The sequence below is a fragment of the Chlorocebus sabaeus genome, chromosome 10 (genome assembly GCF_047675955.1).
Source record: "Chlorocebus sabaeus isolate Y175 chromosome 10, mChlSab1.0.hap1, whole genome shotgun sequence".
NCBI lineage: Eukaryota > Metazoa > Chordata > Mammalia > Primates > Cercopithecidae > Chlorocebus > Chlorocebus sabaeus.
Window position 1 is genome coordinate 10,221,765 of NC_132913.1, and position 20,611 is coordinate 10,242,375.

The 20,611-nt window shown below is 49.3% G+C and overlaps 1 protein-coding gene across 1 annotated transcript in view; it reads left to right on the forward strand.

Annotated features, from left to right (window-relative positions):
* The first annotated feature begins 19,272 nt into the window (after positions 1-19,272).
* Positions 19,273-20,611, forward strand: part of TFCP2L1 (transcription factor CP2 like 1) — a 69,706-nt gene continuing 68,367 nt past the window's right edge. The window contains exon 1 of the mRNA XM_007964687.3: positions 19,273-19,514. Coding sequence (XP_007962878.1) covers positions 19,336-19,514 — 179 coding nt within the window. The 5' untranslated portion in view covers positions 19,273-19,335. The remainder of the gene's footprint in view (positions 19,515-20,611) is intronic.

Sequence of the window (20,611 nt, forward strand, 5' to 3'; positions counted from 1 at the left end):
CAGTTATTGTATTTTTCAGCTTCAGAATTTCTGTTTGGTTCTTTTTATGTATACATAATTTCTATCTCTTTGTTGATATTGTCATTTTGTTTATATATTGTTTTCCGGCCTTCTTTTAGTTCTTTGTCCATGTTTACCATTAGTTCTTTGAACATACACAAGGCAATTGTTTTATTTTTTTATTTTTATTTTTTTTATTTTTTTTTTTGAGACGGAGTCTCGCTCTGTCGCCCAGGCTGGAGTGCAGTGGCCGGATCTCAGCTCACTGCAAGCCCCGCCTCCCGGGTTCACGCCATTCTCCTGCCTCAGCCTCCCAAGTAGCTGGGACTACAGGCGCCCGCCACCTCGCCCAGCTAGTTTTTCGTATTTTTCAGTAGAGACGGGGTTTCACCGTGTTAGCCAGGATGGTCTCGATCTCCTGACCTCACGATCCGCCCGTCTCAGCCTCCCAAAGTGCTGGGATTACAGGCTTGAGCCACCGCGCCCGGCCAAGGCAATTGTTTTAAAGACTTTGTGTGTCTATGTTTATGAAGATTTATTTGGGTCCTTTGAATTAGCCATGTTTTGCTCTTTATTTGTATATTTTATGATCCTTTGTTAAAAAGGGGGTTGGGCATTTGACAAAACAGCCACCTTTCCCAGTCTTTGCAGACCGGTCTCATGCAGACCACTAGTCAGCCAGGCATGAAGACATAAGGTGTTGTTCCCAGGTCTTTTCATAGGTGCAATCGTAGCACACTACTGCCTCAAACTCCTGGGCTCAGACAATCCTCCTGCCTCAGCTTTCTGAGTAGCTGGGACTATAGGCATGTACCACCTACCTTTAAACGTCCCTTAAGATTAAGGGAACTTAATCTTTAAATTCCCTTTAGATTCTCCCCCCTGCTTCCTCTCAAGGTCTTAGGTATTCTATTGTATTTCTTAATCAGTAATTTCTTAGCTCAGAGGTCTGCAGGTCAGTTTTCAGAAGCTATGACCATTGCATCCCACAGGTTCCTCCAGCCTGAGATCTGAGCATTGTCACTTTTGGCTGTCTGAGCTCCAACTTAGACAATTACAGAGACCAATCCCTCAGGCAGCCCCTGAGACTAGAATGTGGTACACTCGATTGGTTCTGCTCCCTCTGACTTGTGGAAAGAAGCTGGAAACCAGGACACTGCCTCCCCCAAAATGTACCATCTGGGGAGGGGATGGAGCACAGGCAAGTAAAAACATCATGAAATTTTCTTGTTTGCTTTAAATCTTGACTGATTTCCAGAGCTTCCATAAAGACATTTTAACCAGTCTCCAGTTGTTTATTTAATGTTTCCATGGGGAATAATGGCCTGGATATTCCTGGTCTACCATTTTACTGATGTCTGTCCTGCATCCATTTTTTTTGTTGTTGTTTTTGAAATGGGGTCTCACACTGTTGCCCAGGTTGGAGTACAGTGGTATGAACGTGGCCTCCTGCTGCTCTCAACCTCCTGGGCTCAAGGGATTCTCCCACCTCAACCTCCCAAGTAGCTGGGACCACAGGTGTGCACCACCACACCTGGCTAATTTAAAAAATTTTTTTTGTAAAGATGGGCTCTCACTATGTTGCCCAGGCTGGTCTTGAACTCCTGGGCTCAAGCAACCTTCCCACTTCAGCTTCCCAAAGTGCTGGTATTACAGTCACGAGCCACTGTGCCCAGCCCATCCATGCGTTTTGATATGTTATGTTTTCATTTTTATTTGTCTCAAAGTATTTTCTAATTTTCCTTGTGATTTATTTAACCCATTCTTCATTTGACTGCTTAGGTATATGTTGCTTTATTTCCACATATTAGTGAATTTCCCAAATTTTCATTTTTTACTGATTAGTAATTTATTTTAATTTTTATTTATTTATTTATTTTGACACTGGGCTACGAGACTGGCTAATTTTTGTAATTTTGTTAGAGGCAGGGTTTTGCCATGTTGCCCAGGCTGGTCTCAAACTTCTGGCCTCAAGCAATCCACCCACCTTGGCCTCCCAAAGTCCTGGGATTACAAGCTTGAGCCACCACACCTGACCTGATTTGTAATTTAATTCCATTGTGGTGAGAGAACATACTTTATATGATTTCAATCTTTTTAAATTTATTGAGGCTCATTTTATGACCTAGCCTGTGGTCTATCCTGGAAACAGTTCCACGAGTGCTTGAGAAGAACGTGTATTCTACTGTTGTTGGGTGGAGTGTTCTATAGATGTTTTTTTTAGGACTAGTTGGTTTACAGTGTTGTTAAAGTCTTCTATCTGCTCAGTTCTATCCAGTATTGAAAGTGAGGTTGAAGTCTCCAACTACTAGTATTGAATTATCTATTTCTTGGCTCCTTGATTCATCACGGAATTCTTCCATCTTTCTGTGCTACCATCTAATGATAACACATGATTTCTGTCCTAGTCAGCTCGGGCTGCCATAACAAAATACCACAGCCTAGTTGGCTTAAACAGCAGAAATTTATTTTTTCACAGTTCTGGAGGCTGAAAGTTCAACATCAAGGTTCTTGGCCAGGGTTTGGTTTCTGGTAAGGACCCTCTTCCTGGCTTGAAGACAGCCACTTTGTCTTCATATAGTCTTTCCTCTAAGTATGGAACGGGGCACACACAGCCAGTGGGAGCGAGCAAGGGAGCTCTGGTTTCTCTTCTTCTAAGGTCACCTATCCTATAGATCAGGTTCTATCCTTATGGCCTCATTCAACCTTCATTACTTCCCTACTCTAAATGGAGTCTCACTGGGGTTTAGGGTTTCAACATATGAATTTGGCGGGAACACAGACATTCTGTCCACACTTCTATCATTAAGAATGCCTCGGCCAGGCACCGTGGCTCACGCCTGTAATTCCAGCACTCTGGGAGGCCGAGGTGGGCAGATCACCTAAGGCTGGGAGTTCGAGACCAGACTGACCAACATGGAGAAACCCTGTCTCCACTAAAAATACAGAATTAGCCAGGCGTGGTGATGCCTGCCTGTAATCCCAGCTACTTGGGAGGCTGAGGCAGGAGAACTGCTTGAACCCAGGAGGCGGAGGTTGCAGTGAGCCGAGATCGCGCCATTGCACTCAGCCTGGGCAACAAGAGTGAAATTCCGTCTCAAAAAAAAAAAAAAAAAAAAAAAAAAAAAAAAAAAAAAAGAATGCCTCATGATCACAGGATTTCTACTGCTGTTTCAACATTCATATCCATGTTCCGGACAACAGAAAGAAGGCAAAAGCAGAAGGGCACTTGTTAGCTGAGTTATATATATATATTTTTAAGACGCTTTTCCTGATGTGTCACTCAAATTTCACCTGATTTCATGGGTCAGGACCTTGTCACATGGTTGCCCAACTACTAGGAAGACTGCTAAATACAGTTTTTGTGTTTGTTTTAGCTAAGCACATTGTTCCCCCAACAAAATCAGGGTTTGATTAATAAAGAAGAAAGGGGATGTTTATACTGGTGACCAAGAGCAGTCTCCACTCTGTCTTCTCCCTGTTCCATCTACCACCCATCACGTGCTCTTCCCATCCACAGAACACATGTGCCCTGCCCACCTCTCATCCAGTGATTGTAACCAGCTCAAAGTCCAGGGTCCCTGGGTGGTGTGTCGTCCTCTCCATCAGGGTGGATGTATCTTGTTAGGGACCTGCAACTCATAATCTGAAAGATAAATCATGGGGTATCCACAATAAAAACTCATTCAAAAAAGAGACACTAGGAAATACATCACAATCACCGCCCCAGAATGTGATCACATCCTGAAGCTTTGCTGCCTGGGCAGTGGAGTGAGTCCTGTGGCCAGCTCATGAGGCACTCCTGGGTGTGCCATCCATGGGGATCTTCCTGACCCATTATCCCTCCAGGCCACGGCTGGTGTGGGCATTCAGGAGGTGCCCCTCCCAGAAACCATAATTAGGGCTTTAGCAATGGCTTCCTCTTGGCATGAGTTCAGGGTCAGAGCCTTGTGGCCAGCCTTTGATTTTCTATTTTTTTGTAATATAGTAACTTTGCTTGCAGGGTATATTACTCTGGCCAAATCTATGTGCAAGTCACCACAGGCCAATAGCTTGCTTCTCCCAGATTTTTTGTTTTGTTTTGATTGTGATTGATTTTGTTTTGTTTTGATTGTTTTGTTTTGATTGTGAAATGCATTATACATAAAAGAGTGCATATCATAGATACGGACATTTCCAAATGAAAACAAACCCCCACGTTCTCCCTCCACTCCCCACACTTAGGTTAAGAAGCGGAACATATAATTTAGAAGCCTGGGTCCCCTCTCCAGTCACATCCTGTCTCTCCCCAGGGAGACTTAAATCCTGATTTTGTATTAACCATTCCTTGACTTTTCATTTTCCCACATATTTACATATTTCTTTCTATTATATTGTTGAGTTTTTCCCCTTTTTGCCCTTTCTACAAACAGAAAAAAAATCCTCTTACAAGTTGAGTTTTTTCTTTCAACATTATGCTTCTCAGATTGAACCCTGTTGATGGATGTGGCTACACTGATTCCATTTTCACTGCTAAGAAACATTATGCCATTCTACAGTTGAGCATGGGTCCTTACTGCCCCTATTTTTCTTTTCTTTTCTTTTTTTTTTTTTTTGAGACAGAATGTCGCTCTGTCACCCAGGCTGGAGTACAGTAGCGCAATCTCGGCTTACTGCAGGCTCTGCCTCCCAGGTTCACGCCATTCTCCTGCCTCAGCCTCCCGAGTAGCTGGGACTACAGGCGCCTGCCACCATGCCCGGGTTATTTTTTGTATTTTTAGTAGAGATGGGGTTGCACCACGTTAGCCAGGATGGTCTCAATCTCCTGACCTCGTGATCCGCCCGCCTCAGCCTCCCAAAGTGCTGGGATTACAGGCGTGAGCCACCGCACCTGGCCAACTGCCCCTATTTTTACATGCACTGCTGCTCTGAAGATTTTCTGCAACTGATCCTTGGTTACATGTTCAAGCATTTCTCCAGAAAATACAAACGTTTGTCAACTTAAAATGGGGTTACGTCCTGATAAACCCATTGTTATTTGGAAATATTGTAAGTTGAAAATGCATTTCATACACCTAAGCTACCGAGTATCACAGCTTAGCCTAGCCTAACTTAAACATGCTCAGAACATGTACATTAGCCTGCAGTTGGACACAAACATCTAACATAGAGCTTATTTTATAAAGTATCAAATAGCTCTTATAACTTATTATTATTATTATTTTTTAGATGGAGTCTTGCTTTGTCTCCAAGGCTGGAGTGCAATGGCGCGATCATGGCTCACTGCAACCTCTGCCTCCCAGGCTCAAGCGATTCTCCTGTCACAGCATCCCGAGTAGCTGGGATTACAGGCATGCGCCACTACGCCCAGCTAATTTTTGTATTTTCAGTAAAGACAGGGTTTCACCATGTTGGTCAGGCTGGTCTTGAACTCCTGACCTCAAGCGATTCACCTGCCTTGGCCTCCCAAAGTGCTGGGATTACAGGCATCAGCCACCATGCTCGGTCTTCATGCAACTTATTAAATACACTACTGAAAATGAAAAACAGAATGGTTGTATGGATTCTTGAAGCACAGTTTCTACTGAATCTGTATCACTTTTGCAGCATCACAAAGTCAAAAAATCATACTTCAAATCACGGTAAGCATAAGCAAAGAAGGTCTGCATATTTAGGAGTGGAATCGCTGGGTCATGAAGTATGTACGTGTTCGACTGTTTCCCGATAGACTATTTTCCGCAGCGTTACATCAGTGTACACTATCACATCCTGGCCAATACTTGATGTCTTCTGAAAATGTTTGCCAGTCTTCTGACTGTGAAATCTTATCTCATGGCCAGAATTTTCATTTTTCTGATTACTAATGAGGTTGAGCAATGTCTGATCTATTTATGGGCAATTTGTGTTCCTTCTTCTGAGCAATGTCCCTTCAATTCTGTTGCCCATTATGTGATTGGGTGGTTTGTTGCATTCCCATTGATTTATGGATAGTCTTAATATATTCTGGACACTAATCCCATCACTATTATACTTACTGCCAAAATCTTTTTTTTCAGTCTGAAAATTTGGGGCTCTGTAACTGATTATCTCTGCCGTTTGCCCATGCCCCTCTGCCCATGCCCCTCTGCCCATGCCTTGAGGTCATTTGAAACATAATCCAGGTGGAAAGGCAACACTTTTAATTAGATCTTGCCGGTGGGCAGAAAACTCCCTTCCTCCCTTCCTTCCTTCCTTCCTTCCTTCCTTCCTTCCTTCCTTCCTTCCTTCCTTCCTTCCTTCTTCCTTCCTCCCTCCCTCCCTCCCTCCCTCCCTTCCTCCCTCCCTTCCTTCTTTCCTTCCTTTCCTTCCTCCTTTCCTTCCTTCCTCCTTTCCTTTCCAGCTCACCAAAACTTAACCTTTACAGCCCCAAACCCAACCCTCTCCATTCAGCCAATTCCCATACTGCAGATTCTATAACTTGCAGCCCCACTTTGAGATACCAAATTGGGATCAAGTAGTATCAACTAGGATCTGATGGGTAATCCAAGGCTGAAGTGATGGCTTCGGGATGTCTCCAGGGATTCAGGCTCCTTTTGTATTTCTGCTCCACCTTAGAATGGGCATCTAGCTTTCCCAGGATGGCTGCCCGGGCTCCAGCCTTCACATCAGCCTTCAAAGCAGGAGGGAAGCAGAAAAGGCAAGGGCAAAGGGAGGCTGGTCAACTGATTCGGCTCTCTCTCTCCCAACTTCCTTTGCTATAAAATGTATTTGTATGAACTATTAGGAGCTTTTAGGTGGGAAGAATGCTACCAGATTTCACCACTAGGTTCAACAGAATATAACGAGCCAGTGCTGTATCCAGTGTTAAACAGGCGTGGCACATTGCAACAAATGCTACACAGGACCACCTAATCTGCAAAAAAACTTATAATCATATTTTAAAGCTTCAGGAGGCAAAACTATTCCAATTTAAAACACTAAGAAACAATGCCATCATGAAAACCAAAATCAACTTCTGAGGGTACCAAAAGGGGTATAGGACAAACGTGAGGAAAATCAGCATTTGTTGAGTTACAAATATGGGTTTTCTGTAAGACAGACATTAAAGAATTCAATGACAAAGCTTGAAAATACAAAATAAAACCCAAGGCAGTGGTCTTATAATTCAAAATGTACTTCAGAAAAGGCAAGGCAGGCCAGGTGCGGTGCCTCACGCCTGTAATCCCAGCACTTTGGGAGGCCAAGGCGGGAGGATCACTTGAGTTCAGGAGTTTGAAACCAGCCAGGCCAACATGGTGAAATCCCGTCTCTACTAAAAATACAAAAATTAGCCAGGCCTGGTGGTAGGTGCCTGTAATCCCAGCTACTTGGGAAGCGGAGGCAGGAGAATTGCTTGAACCCAGGCGAAGGTGGCAGTGAGCCGAAATCGTGCCGAAATCGTGCCACTGCACTCCAGCCTAGGCGACAGAGCAAGACTCTGTCTCAAAAAAATAAAAAACGAAAAATTTAAAAAAAAAAGAAAAAAGAAAAGAAAAGAAAAAAAGAAAAGGCAAGGCAAGGCAACAGAGTCAGCTTCTAGCCTGTCCAATCTTTCCTGCACTAACATTATCTACAGAAACACGTGGCCGATTTCTGCCTAGAGACTCCTATCACACTGAATGCGATACAAACACGCTATGTACAAACCTGTATACAGAACCAAAAGAATGTCCCCTGTCTCCTGTGGGGGTTATCAATAAACAGCAGGAAACCTAAAACTTCATATTTTTGTTGCCTTACCAGAATTCCAAATTTAGTCATATGGTTAGCCCTCTCATGGAGGAGCCTGGGAAATCCAGTTTTTTTTTTTTAGCTGGGTACACACTGCTGACACCCCGTAAAATCAGGGTTTTGTTAACAAGGAAAAAGGAAATAAAAGATCTCAAGTGGGCCTGGCACAGTGGCTCACGCCTGTAATTCTAGCACTTTGGGAGGCCGAGGCGAGTGGATCACCTGAGGTCAGGAGTTCCAGATCAGCGTGGCCAACATGATGAAACCCCATCTCTACTAAAAATACAAAAATCAGCCGAGTGTGGTGGCGTGGGCCTGTAATCCCAGCTACTCGGGAGGCTGAGGCAGAAGAATTGCTTGAACTCAGGAGGAGGAGGTTGCAGTGAGCTGAGATGGGGTGCCATTGCACTCCAGCCTGGGCGACAGGGCAAGACTCTGTCTTAAAAAAAAAAAAAAAAAAAAAAAAATCTTAAGTGGGCAATTCTAATAGTCGAGGCAGAGAGGAATTTATTCCCACCAGAATTGCTGGAAGGGCTAAAAAAGCAGGTCCAGGCAAAGCTTCCAGAAACAACGCACTGCTCAATTGTTGTGATGAGCCTCAGAAATACTGCCTCTGCTGCCTCCTACGCCAGCAACAGACCACCTCCGCCCATCCTGCTTCCTCATGTTGCTTCCAAATCAAAGTCTCCTATGGGCGCATCTTATTGATGGAACTTGGAATCCAATGAATGGTGCGACTGAAAGAGCTGTAACACAAACAAGACTGAAGCATGTCCCTTGCGCACCACGTGATGGGCAACAAGAAGGAGAGAGGAACTGTGGCCCTTCTGGGAGCCCAGACCTCAGGGCTCCCCAAACCAGGACTGTGACATGCTGTAACACCCTTTTTGGGGCTCTGTGGTTCCCAGTGTCTCCGAGTTTTCGGGTGCCAGTGCATTCCCCTTGTCCACATGCTGGTGCCCGCAGCGGAAGCCACTCGTGGTATGTCTGGTCCACCCTCAGCCTCGCACAGAGCCAGTGCCTAGAGCTGCTCTCCCTGCCACAGTTGGTGCCCCTGGCTGTGAGCAGTAGCCAGACCCCACACGCGCTTGCTCACACACCCCTCAACACTCCCACCTGGCTCAGCCTTAGCAGGTGTGGCATCCAGGCTGGTAGTGCAAGCCGAATGCAGCCTGCCAGGCTGAGTGGGAGGAATGAGCCCAGCAGGTGCAAGCAAAACCCAAGCAGAGGTGCCACCAGCCACAGAGGTTTCTGGCTGGCGAAGCAACACCCTAAGGATCCTGTGACATCTTCAGCCTGGGCTTGTGGGGCTGTGAGGTGGCATTGAACCAACATCTACACAGCTTAGAGTGAAGGAGAGGAGCACCTGGCCTACTCTTCTGGGCGGGTACGGAAGGCTTCCTGGAGGAGGTGATGCTGAGCTGAACCTCATGAAAGTCAGCTAGGCAAACTAGGGCCAGGGAGGAGGACACGGAGGAGCAAATGCTCTAGGAAGTGGGAACAGTAGAGAAGCAAAGAGCTGAGGTGTAAAAAGTACAGAACCTTAACAGCCTGTGTGACCCCAGGTGGGTACTGACCTGGGCATTCAGATGAACGAGCAGGTGGTACGTTTGGTGATTTTCCTCTGGGTGGTGCAGCCACATGCCAGGTACATGGCTTGGTGAGAGGAGCATGGGCTGAACTTCAGGTCTCCCATCCCCCACTTTGGCTAGTGCTTCCTGCAGAGCATCAACTCTGCAACCATACGCCGCAGACATGCTACCATGTGCCGTGTGTGTGCTATTCATGAGGGCTGGCCCAAACGACACAGTGACCATCCATTGCCTTCCTGAGCTAGAGCTCAGGGATGGCCGATGCCAACACTAAGAGATTCCTTAATTTTTTTTTTTTTTTTTTTTTGGTAGAGACAGGTCTCACTATGTTGCCTAGGATGGTGTTGAACTCCTGGCCTCAAGAGATCCTCCTGCCCCAGCCTCCCAAAGCACTGCAATTACAGGTGTGAGCCACTGTGTTTGTCCCCAACAGATTCTTTTTTTTTTTTCCCTTGAGACAGGGTCTCACTCTGTCACCCAGGCTAGTGCAGTGGTGTGAGCTCAGCTCACCACAACCTCCACCTCCTGGTTCTAGTAATTCTCGTGCCTCAGCCTCCTGAATAGCAGGGAGTAAGGGCGTGCAACATCGTGCCCAGCTATTTTTTTTTTTTTTTGTATTTTTAGTAGCGACAGAGTTTTGCCATGTTGACCAGGCTGGTCTCAAACTCCTGGCCTCAAGTGATCCAACCCACCTCAGCCTCCCAAAGTGCTGGGATTACAGGAATGAGCCACTGCACCCGGCTCCTGACAGATTCTTAATGTCTTCTCTCTGTGTGCAGTCTCTAGTTCCTCCCATTTGGTTCTGGTCCCCAACACTCCATTGCTGCATTCGTGTTTTGGTCTGTTTTACGGTAGAGCCCCTTCTCACGCGCTGAGCAATCCACGATTACCTGCTCATATTAGGAGGTGCCCTGGCTCAGAGTGTATGGGAGCGGCTGTTGACACATTGTCACTACAGGGTGATCTGGCTGTGCTCTTTCACTGGGGAGCCCCCAGTGCGTCGAATTCTTCAAGAAAATTCTTCCAACTTCTTGTCTGACCTGTCCTTTCAGCTTGGCACAGCAGATGAGGCCTGGGCCAGACTACCCCGGGCGCTGTCCTGCCTCTACCGTCCTCCAGCTGTGCAAGTTTGCACAAGTTGTCGAATCTCAGGGGCCCGGTGTTCTCATCAGTGAAGTGGGTGTGACGACATCTGCCTCCCTCGGATGTTGAGAGTGAAGTGGGCTAACGAATGGGGAGCATTTGCGTTTTCTCCTTCCTTGGCCTCAGCCGTGCCCCCAGCCAGAGTCTTTGTGTAGTCTCACTCACTGTTTTCCTCCGTGTCTCTGGAGCCGCAGTCCCTGGGTTAGAGGTGCTCCCCGGGGCCCCTGCAGAGACTGGCACCTGTACCAGGGCGGTTTGCAGAAGGAGGTGTGAAGCAGATAACAGGGTGCTTGTCTGGCCCTAGAGGGAGGGCACTGTGCCAAAGGGTGTGTGGCCAGCTCCACCCAGGGCAATTCGCCGTGACTACTGAGCGGGGAGCAGGGCAGCGCTTGTCAGAATGAGAATACTTAACCTCTGTTGGAAGGACTGATGGGAGCTATCTAGGCCAGAGAGGGAGGAGGAGAAGAGGCAGAGCAGGGTCTTTGCATGGGAGGTTCAAGGTTGAACCCCAGTCAAGGGGTTCAAGGCAGAAGGATTGCTTGAGGCCAGGAGTCAAGACCAGCCTGGGCAATACAGTGAGACCCCATGATACGGCTTGGATCTATGTGCCCACCAAATCTCATGTCAAATTGTAATTTCCCCCAACCCCAGTGTTGGAGGTGGAGCCTGGTGGGAGGTGACTGATCATGGGGGTGGAGTTCTCAGGAACGGGTCAGCACCAGCCTCTTGGTGTTGCTCTCGTGATAGTGAGTGAATGAGTTATCACGAGATCTGGTTGTTTAAAAGTGTGTAGCAACTCCCCCCTTTCCTTTCTCTTCCTCCTGCTGTGGTTATGTGAAACGTCTCACTCTCCTTCTGCCTTCCAGGATTGGAAGTTTCCTGAGGCCTCAGTGGAAGCCAAGAAGCCGTTATGCTTCCTGTACAGCCTGCAGAACCATGAGCTGATCAAACCTCTTTTCTTTATAAATTATCCATGCTCAGGTATTTCTTTATAGCAATGCAAGAATGGACTAATATACCCCATCTCTTCTGAAAAAAAAAAAAAATATATATATATATATACACACACACACACACAAATATATGGCCAGGTGTAGTGGCTCATGCCTGTAATCCCAGCACTTTGGGAGGCTGAGGCAGGAGGATCACTTGACTCCTGTAGTTTGAGACCAGCCTGGACAACATAGTGAAACCCTATCTATAAGAAATAAACAAAATTAGCCAGGTGTGGTGGTACGTGCCTGTAATTTCAGCTGCTCAGGAGGCTGAGGTATAGGGATTGCTTGAGCCGGGGAATTTGAGGGGGCAGTGAGCAAGCTCACACCACTGTACTTCACAATCCAGCGCTCGCTCTCTCTGTCTCTCTCTTTCTCTCTATTTTGTCATGCACCAATAGCCCAGGTTGGATGGGGACTATCTATCTATCTATCTCCCATCCAGTCTGGGAGGAGTTGCTATACCCCCCAAGCGAGGGGTGTATATATATATACACAGGCGCAGTGGCTTATGCCTGTAATCCTAGCACTTTGGGAGGCCAAGGCAGGTGGATCACCTGAGGTCAGGAGTTCGAGACCAGCCGGCCAACATGATGAAACCCCGTCTCTACTAAAAATACAAAAATTAGCCAGGTGCGGTGACAGGTGCCTGTAATTCCAGCTACTCGGGAGGCTGAGGCAGGAGAATCGCTTGAGGGCGGTCGGTGGTGGTTGCAATGAGCCTAGATTGCACGACTGCACTCCTGTCTGGGCGACAGAGCGAGATTCCATCTCAAAACAAAACAAAAAATATATATAAATAGTATGCGCCCAGCCAGTCTCTGCCCTGCCCCCATTCTGTCATGCACCAAATAGCCCAGACTATATACCCCCACCCAGTAGTAGCCCCACACCAAGGCTACTTGATGCACGACAAAATGACTAATGTCAATGATGCAGGTGAGTTTTGCTTCAGGAAAACCAAACCACACTTGCCCAAATTTTAAGTTGACCATTTGAATTCTGAAGAAAGATTTTTAAAAGAAATGTTTGTATTTTGGCATAATTCTAGATTTACAGAAAAGTTAACAATATAATAAACAGAACTCCCATATCCCCTTCCCCAGGTTTCCCCCCCTGTTAACATCTCATATGACCATGTACATTTGCTAAAGCGTAGAAACTGAGCTTGGGGTGGTCCTCTGAGGGCCACATCAGACTTTATCTGAATCTGAAGAAACATCTTGGAACAGTCATTCTCCTCTCTTGAGAAGCTAGAATCAGACATGAAGATGAACCACATCTGAGATGACAATATGGGACGTTGGCAAATAGGGTTCAAAGGACACAAACGTGATAGAGCCAAGTCTGCAGGACAGCAGGGTGTGATGAAGAGACAGTCAGGAGTGGGGAGGCCTCAGTTCCTGCTTGGGTCTGCCATTCACTCTGTGTCTTGGCAAGTCCCCTCACCCAAATGCCTCAGTTTCTTCATCTGTAAAATGGGAATAACATTCCTTGCCTGGTGCCCCTGGCAGAGTATGGCTGGTACTAGTTTCCCCCTCAAATCCATTCTCCCATCTTCCTCAGTAAGGATGTCTGCTTTTTGGCTGGGCACATGCCACTCCAATAAGCACTACATTCCCCAGCCTCCCATATAGCAAGGAGAGGCCAGATGACTATGCTCTAGTCAATAGGAAAAAAGCAGAAGTGGTGTGTCCATCTTCCTCGAAGAGAGGTGTGCCGTTTTCTCCCATTCCTTCAGCCTGTGGCTGGCAGGAATACTGTCATACTGGCTGGAGCTCCAGCAGCCATTTTAGACGGTGCCATGACCCAGCAAATGGAAGGTTCGCCTGGCAAACAAACATGGCATCAGAAGGCTTCCCTGACATTGTAGAACCTATTACCTTTAGACCAGAGTTTCCCAGCCTGAGTCCTATTGACACTGTGGGCTGGATAATTCTTTGTTGTGGGGGCTGTTCTATGCATTGTAGGACGTTTAGCAGCATCCCTGGCCTCCACCCACTATACACCAATAGCATTCCCACCCACCAGACTGCCATTGTCCTCTGGGAGCAAAACCACCTCTGGTTGAGAAACTGCTGCTCTGGGACAAATTGCATAAAGTAAGAATATAATGCAAGTGGTTGCACACAGTGGCTCATGCCTGTAATCCCAGCACTTTGGGAGGCTGTGGTGGGCGTATCACCTGAGGTCAGGAGTTCGAGACCAGCCTGGCCAACATGGCAAAACCCCATCTCTACTAAAAATACAAAAAAAAATTAGTGGGGTGTGGTGGTGGGCACCTGTAATCCTAGCTACTCAGGAAGCTGAAGCAGGAGAATCGCTTGAACCCAGGAGGTGGAGGTTGCCGTGAGCCAAGATTGTGCCATTGTACTCCAGCCTGGGTGATAAGAGAGAAACTCTGTCTCAAAAAAAAAAGAAAAAGAAAAAGAAAAAAAGAATACAATGCAAGTCACAAATACTAGCTACATATGTAAATGTTTAAAAAGTAAAAATAAGCCGGGCACGATGGCTCACACCTGTAATCCCATCACTTTGGGAGGCCGAGGTGGGTGGATGACCTGAGGTCAGGAGTTCGAGACCAGCCTTGCCAACATGGTGAAACCCTGTCTCTATCAAACATACAAAAATAAGCCGGGCGTGGTGGCAGGGCACCTGTAATCCCAGCTACTCGGGAGGCTAAGGCAGGGAGAATTGCTTGAACTCAGGAGGCGGAGGTTGCGGAGAGCCGAGATCGCGCCATTGCACTCCAGCCTGGGCAACAGAGCAAGACACTGTCTCAAAAACAAAACAAAACAAAACAAAATAAAACAAAAACAACTAAAAATAAACAGGTAAAATTAATTTTCATAATAATATTGTATTTAACCAAATATATTCAAATTGCTATTTACTATATGATCAGTATAAGAATTACTGAGGGGCGGCCGGGCGCGGTGGCTCAAGCCTGTAATCCTAGCACTTTGGGAGGGCGAGACGGGCGGATCACGAGGTCAGGAGATCGAGACCATCCTGGCTAACACGGTGAAACTCCGTCTCTACTAAAAAAAATACAAGAAAACTAGCCCGGCAAGGTGGCAGGCGCCTGTAGTCCCAGCTACTCGGGAGGTTGAGGCAGGAGAATGGCGTGAACCCGGGAGGCGTAGCTTGCAGTGAGCTGAGATCCGGCCACTGCACTCCAGCCTGGGCGACAGAGCGAGACTCTGCCTAAAAAAAAAAAAAAAAGAATTACTGAGGGGCTAGGTTACATTCTTTTTTCATATACAGGTTTTACATTTCAAGCACATCTCAATGCAGATCAACCAGATCTCAAGTGCTCAAAAGCCGTATGTGCCAAGTGGGTACCCTAGCAGGTGACATGAACTCTAGACTTCTGGTACTCGAGGGAGAAATAAGCCTCTATCTCTTCTAAGCCACTTCATTTTGGGGTTTCTGTTACTTACGGAGAATGTAATCCTTACCAGCACACAGGGTTTTTGATGAATCACATGCTGTTGGACACTCAAGAAGAAATTAAAGCAAGATTGCTGACCCAGGGCTGAAAAGCGAAGTGCCTGCTGGGTGCGGTGGCTCAAGCCTGTAATCCCAGCACTTTGGGAGGCCGAGACGGGCGGATCACGAGGTCAGGAGATCGAGACCATCCTGGCTAACACGGTGAAACCTCGTCTCTACTTAAAAAAAAAAAAAAAAAACAAAAAACTAGGTGGGCGCCTGTAGTCCCAGCTACTGGGGAGGCTGAGGCAGCCTAAATCTGGGAGGCGGAGCTTGCAGTCAGCTAAGATCTGGCCACTGCACTCCATCCTGGGCGACAGAGCGAGTCTCCGTCTCAAAAAAAAAAAAAAAAAAAAACAAAACAAAATTAGCTGGGCGTGGTAGCACATGCCTATAATCCCAGCTACTAGGGAGGCTGAGGCAGGAGAATCGCTTGAACCTGGGAGGCAGAGGTTGCGGTGAGCCGAGATCACACCATTGCACTCCAGCCTGGGCGACAAGAGCAAAACTCCGTCTCCAAAACAACAACAACAACAAAAAAACCATCTTCTCAGACGTGAAGCCCCCAGTCTTCATCGTGACAACTTCCGAGAGCAGCTGGGAATCCCTTGCGGAGCTGCTAAGGGTGTGACTCCTGAGTACTCAGCCGGCCCCTTTCCGCTGTCTCTGCAGGAACCCTGGGGTGATCCTGGGAGTAGAGGACATCTGGTCACAGCACCTTTGCCTAGTGTGGGGTGAAGAAAGGAATGCTGGGCCTAAGACAGGAATGGATGAGAGCCAGAGTATGACTGTTGAATTTACAGGCCCGGCCTCAGATCCCAGCTGCGGCAGTCACAGCCTCCCAAGCCTGTTTCTTCATTCGGAAGGTCAGATGATGTTTCTACTTCTCCGTGTCGGGAGATGACAGTGCATGGCTCCAGGTTTGGTGCACAGTAAAAATCAATGTTCCCACCACACGGGAATTGTGAACATGCATAAAATAAAAAGGAACTGGCAGGCCACCCCCTGCACATCTGCCTCCTCCTCCTCGAAGACTGGAAGCCCCAGGGGTCCAGACTAGGCCTAATTGTGCCCTGTAACACCCAAGAGTCATGGGCAGAAATATGCACTTTGTTCACACAGTGTGACTCAAATGCTGTCTCTGTAGGCATTGCTGAATTCTACCCTCCCATAGCTAAAAGCCTACAAAGAGAGAGAAGGTAGGCAGTGACCCAAAATACACAGAATCATACTTAGGTCATGAGAGCCATCATCCCTGAGAAGCTAAACTCACCTGAACCTAAGCTTGACCACAACCATGGAATGAGGCCTTCTTATTCCCATAGCAAAACCCAGATCCAAAGGGCCCAGTGTATCATTTTTCCATTTGCATGAAACAAACCAGCCCACAACTTAGTGGCGTAAGGCCACAGCCATCCATTTGCTCACAAGCCTGCATTTTGGGCAGGGCTTGGGCAGGCAGGGCTTGCCTCAGTTCTATGAGGTGTGGTTGGAGGCAATCCACGGGGGCATCTTAGATGGGCTCTGCTGGGTGGCTGGAGGGATTGGAGGCTGGCCAGGTCTCCCTCTCCAATAGGGCATTTGGACTCTACCTGGTGGCTCAGAGCTCCGGGAGAGTTAAGAGAAGCTGCCTATCACGCCTGTAATCCCAGCACTTTGGGAGACTGAGATGGGTGGATCACCTGAAGGTCACGAGACCAGCCTGGCCAACATGATGAAACCCCGTCTCTAATTAAAATACAAAAAATTAGCTGGGTGTGGCGGCAGGCACCTGTAATCCCAGCTACTCAGGAGGCTGAGGCAGGAATATCGCTTGAACCCAAGAGGCAGAGCTTGCAGTGAGCTGAGATCCTGCCATTGCACTCCAGCCTGGGCAACGAGAAACTTCGTCTCAAAAAAAAAAAAAAAAAAAAGAATAAAGAAAAAGAGAAGCTGCCTAGGGGCCAGCCCAGAAGGGGACAGTAGTACTTCCTCTGCATTCTACAGTTAAAGTAAGTCGCAGGCTCAGCCCAGGCGGAAGGGGGAGGAGAAGGAAACAGACACCACCTCTTGATGGGAGAAGCAGCATGAGGTCAGTTTACTCCACCAATGGTCACATATTCAGATGGAGCTAAGTAGTAAACCCAGGTCTGAGCCATCTAATGATATTGACTGCCCTTCCTCCAGGCTTTTGCAGGAGCGTCTACTCGGGGGGAGACCTCCCTCCATCTCCACAGATTGCTTTCACTTCCACTCACCCATCCATCAGGAGACAGCACTTCACGCTGGAGCCTCTTCGGAGCTCCAGAGTCGTCCTCTGTGTTCCCAGGGCAGCCTCTACGTCCCTGACCACACTGTACTGTCACTGCTGCTTACCCATGGGCCTCTCCTGTTAGAACTCAAGGACGAGTCCAGCAAAGGACATGTTCTTTCCAGACCACCCCAGAGAGCCTCCCATGTAAACAATGGGTTTGGCATGGACCCTGATGGGGTGAGGTTTGTTGTGGGGTTTGGTGTTCAGGATGTTTCTTTGGAAGCTCCCATAAGAGTAACCCCTGCGCAAGGAACTGGAAGGAAGCAGGAGGGAGACCCTGAGCAGGACACAGGTCTTGTGACAGCTTCGACTGTCTTCATGGGGAGTCCTGGGGCTAAAATACCCCATCAGCACTGTCCCCAATCGGGCAGAGATGGCCAGGCTTTTATACTCCTGCTGGGATAGCCCCTGGGATGTGGGCTATCCCAGGAGGGACATGACTGCTGGAGGGCAAGGCTGCTCTCTGAGCAGGGGCAGTTCCTGGAGAAGCCGATGGCTGGGGGACTGTCTGCTGACAGCACCACCTGTAGCCGGGGAAATATTCCCATTCTCCTAACAGGGCAGAACAGTGGGGAGGTGGCAGTCCTGGAGGGCTGCACGGAGGAAGTGGTTTGCCAGTTGTGACCTGTGGCTGGAGGGAGGGGGGCAGGAACAGCAGAGGGAGGGAGGGTTTTACCCACATCCATGCTTGGGGAGCGGGGAGTTCTGGACCCAGGTCCCCAAGGGATGTCATTTGACTGCATTAATAATCAGGGACGGAATCCCCATCTCCTCTGTGCCAGGTGCTGTGCCATGTACTGGAGGACCAGATAGCACCTGGATGTGGGTCAGGGCACCATGGAACTCCACTCCCTCCTAATGGCCCTCCACGCCACCCCATGACCCACTGTCTACACTGCTGCCAGACCGATCTTTCCAAAAGGCAAATCATACATGTGACTCCTCTGCTTAAAACACAGAATAAAATCCTAGCTCCTTGTCCTGGCCTGCCAGGCTCTCTGATCTTCCCCGCCCTCCTCACCTCACCTCCTAAGCTCTCCCCAGGACCAGCCATGCCAAGGTCTTCCTCAAGGCTTTGGCAGTCACTGTTGCCAAGGGGGTGGGGAACTATGCTTGGAACTATTTTTCTCTAGGTGTTGTTCACAGACAGCTTCCTCTGCATCCATCAGGTCTCAGCTCAATGTCACCTCCTCCAGGAAGCCTTCTCTGATTACTCTTTTGGTGCATTCCTTTTTTTTTATTTTCATGTTTACTCAACAAGTATTTATCTTAACTATGTCCCATGCACCCTTCTATGCAGTGCAGGTAACGGGGTGTTAAGAGAGCCAGGCCCTGTCCTCTTGGAGCTTACAGTCTAATGGGAAAGACAATCAGTACACAAGTAAAAATAAAAAATAAAAAAATGTCGGCCTGGCTCGGTGACTCACGCCTGTAATCCCAGCACTTTGGGAGGCCGAGGTGGGCGGATGACCTGAGGTCAGGAGTTCGACCACTGACCTCCTGGCCAACATGGCGAAACCCCGTCCCTACTAACAATAAAAAAATTAGCCAGGCGTGATGGAGGGGCGCTTGAAATCCCAGCTACTCGGGAGGCTGAAGCAGGAGAATCGCTTGAACCTGGGAGCGGAGGTTGCAGTGAGCCCTGAGATCGCGCCACTGCACTCCAACCTGGGTGGCAGAGCGAGACCCTGTCTCAAAAAAAAAAAAAAAAAAAAAAAAGCCATGATTTCAGAGCGTCTGAAGTGCTATGAAAAAACAAGAGCAAGGAAAGGAGACAGAGAGAGCCTAGGCTGGAAATCTCGGAGCCGCTCTGGAGACTGGCCTTGGGCGTAGAGTGGGGAGCAGAGGGCAGAGGGGCCGCGTGGGGCGGGTTGGGGGCGGCAAGGGTCACCTGAACCCCACATCGGGGGTTGGGGTAGAGCGCCCAGCCGGCCCTAGGTCCCTGTGGTCTGGTCGCCCCGGAGGCGCGCTCGTTCGCCAGAAAGACACGCGCGCTTGTCGGCCAGGTGCGGCGGCCGCGGGGAGCCGCCCTCCCGGCCGAGGTTCCTGGGGGGCGGGTCCCGCCGCGGTCCCGCCCCTGGGCCGCCCATAAATGCGCCCAGCCGGCCGGCACCACGGGTTCGGAGCGCGAAGCAGCCGGTGGGAGCTCCGCGCGGCCCGCGTCTGTGCTCGCTGCCGTGCCCAGGTGGGCGCGCTGGGAGCTCCAGCCATGCTCTTCTGGCACACGCAGCCCGAGCACTACAACCAGCACAACTCCGGCAGCTACCTGCGGTAAGGGCCGCACGCCGTCTCCGCGGGGCTCGGGCCGGGCCGGCGGGCCGGGCGCCGTTGGACGTCCAGGGGAGGAGAGAGGGCGCCCCTGCTGGGTCCTGGCCTCCCTGCTGTCCGCCCTCTGGGGACTGAGAGACCCGCCCCGCGTCCCGCCTAGGGACTGACAGACGGACGCCGGCGGGACCCGACGTGCGGAGTTGGGGGCCCTCCGGGGAGGCGGGCGCGCAGAGCCGTATGCCTGCGAGGGCTCCCCCCCCGACGGCGGAGAGGTTGCAGGGTGCGCACCTGCCGGCCCGCCGCCTCCCCTGGCCCATCCACCTCCCGCGGCCCTCCTCTCCCCGCGCGTATCGGAGAAGTAGAGGAAACTTCCTGCCAGCAGCCTGGTGCCCGGCCTGGGGAAGTTCGTCCCCTGCTCTTTGCCCGTCTCCGCCGGGGCCCCTCTCCCAGCCTTGCGCCCTCTGCAGTGCCCTTGGTCGGACCAGGTGCGGGCGGCGGCCTGGGGCGGCGCGCTCGGAGGGGCAGGCCTCCCCGCTCCCCGCGGTAGTCTTGCGCTTGTTCGTCCGAGGCCCGCGTGGTTATTGCCCATGATGGAAATCTTTCTTCTTCTGCAGGGATTTGAGTAGTGCCCTTCGGAGGGGAAAGTAAGTCCTGCGTGTTTTGCACGGTTCCCCACAGCCCCCTCTTAGCAGTAGGACCCTGTGTGGTCTCTCTCCCGGAGGATTGTTTTTCCCTGTTCTGCCGCTGCCCGGGACTAATGGGCAGTCATTTCACTTTGTGAACTCGCCTGAACCAGCTTTAGCCTGTCCTTATTTCCATCCTAGTCACAGTTTATGAAATGTGCCCAATTTAACCCAAAAGGCATTTGATATGGGCTCAGGGAAAATGAATTATGAGGCCGAAGGAGTCACAGGCATTGACAGTCCCCATACCAGAGCTACATTTAGTGCTAGTTTTGGCCCCAAGAAGTTCCCACTTAGTTCTCAAAACGTTATTTGTAATTCCTGGCTGCTGGTAGGTATTTGCCCTCCCTGAAGACATCCCCTTTTCCTGGAGGCGGGGAAATGATTGGGTTTAGCGGATGTGTCTGCTGTTTTTAT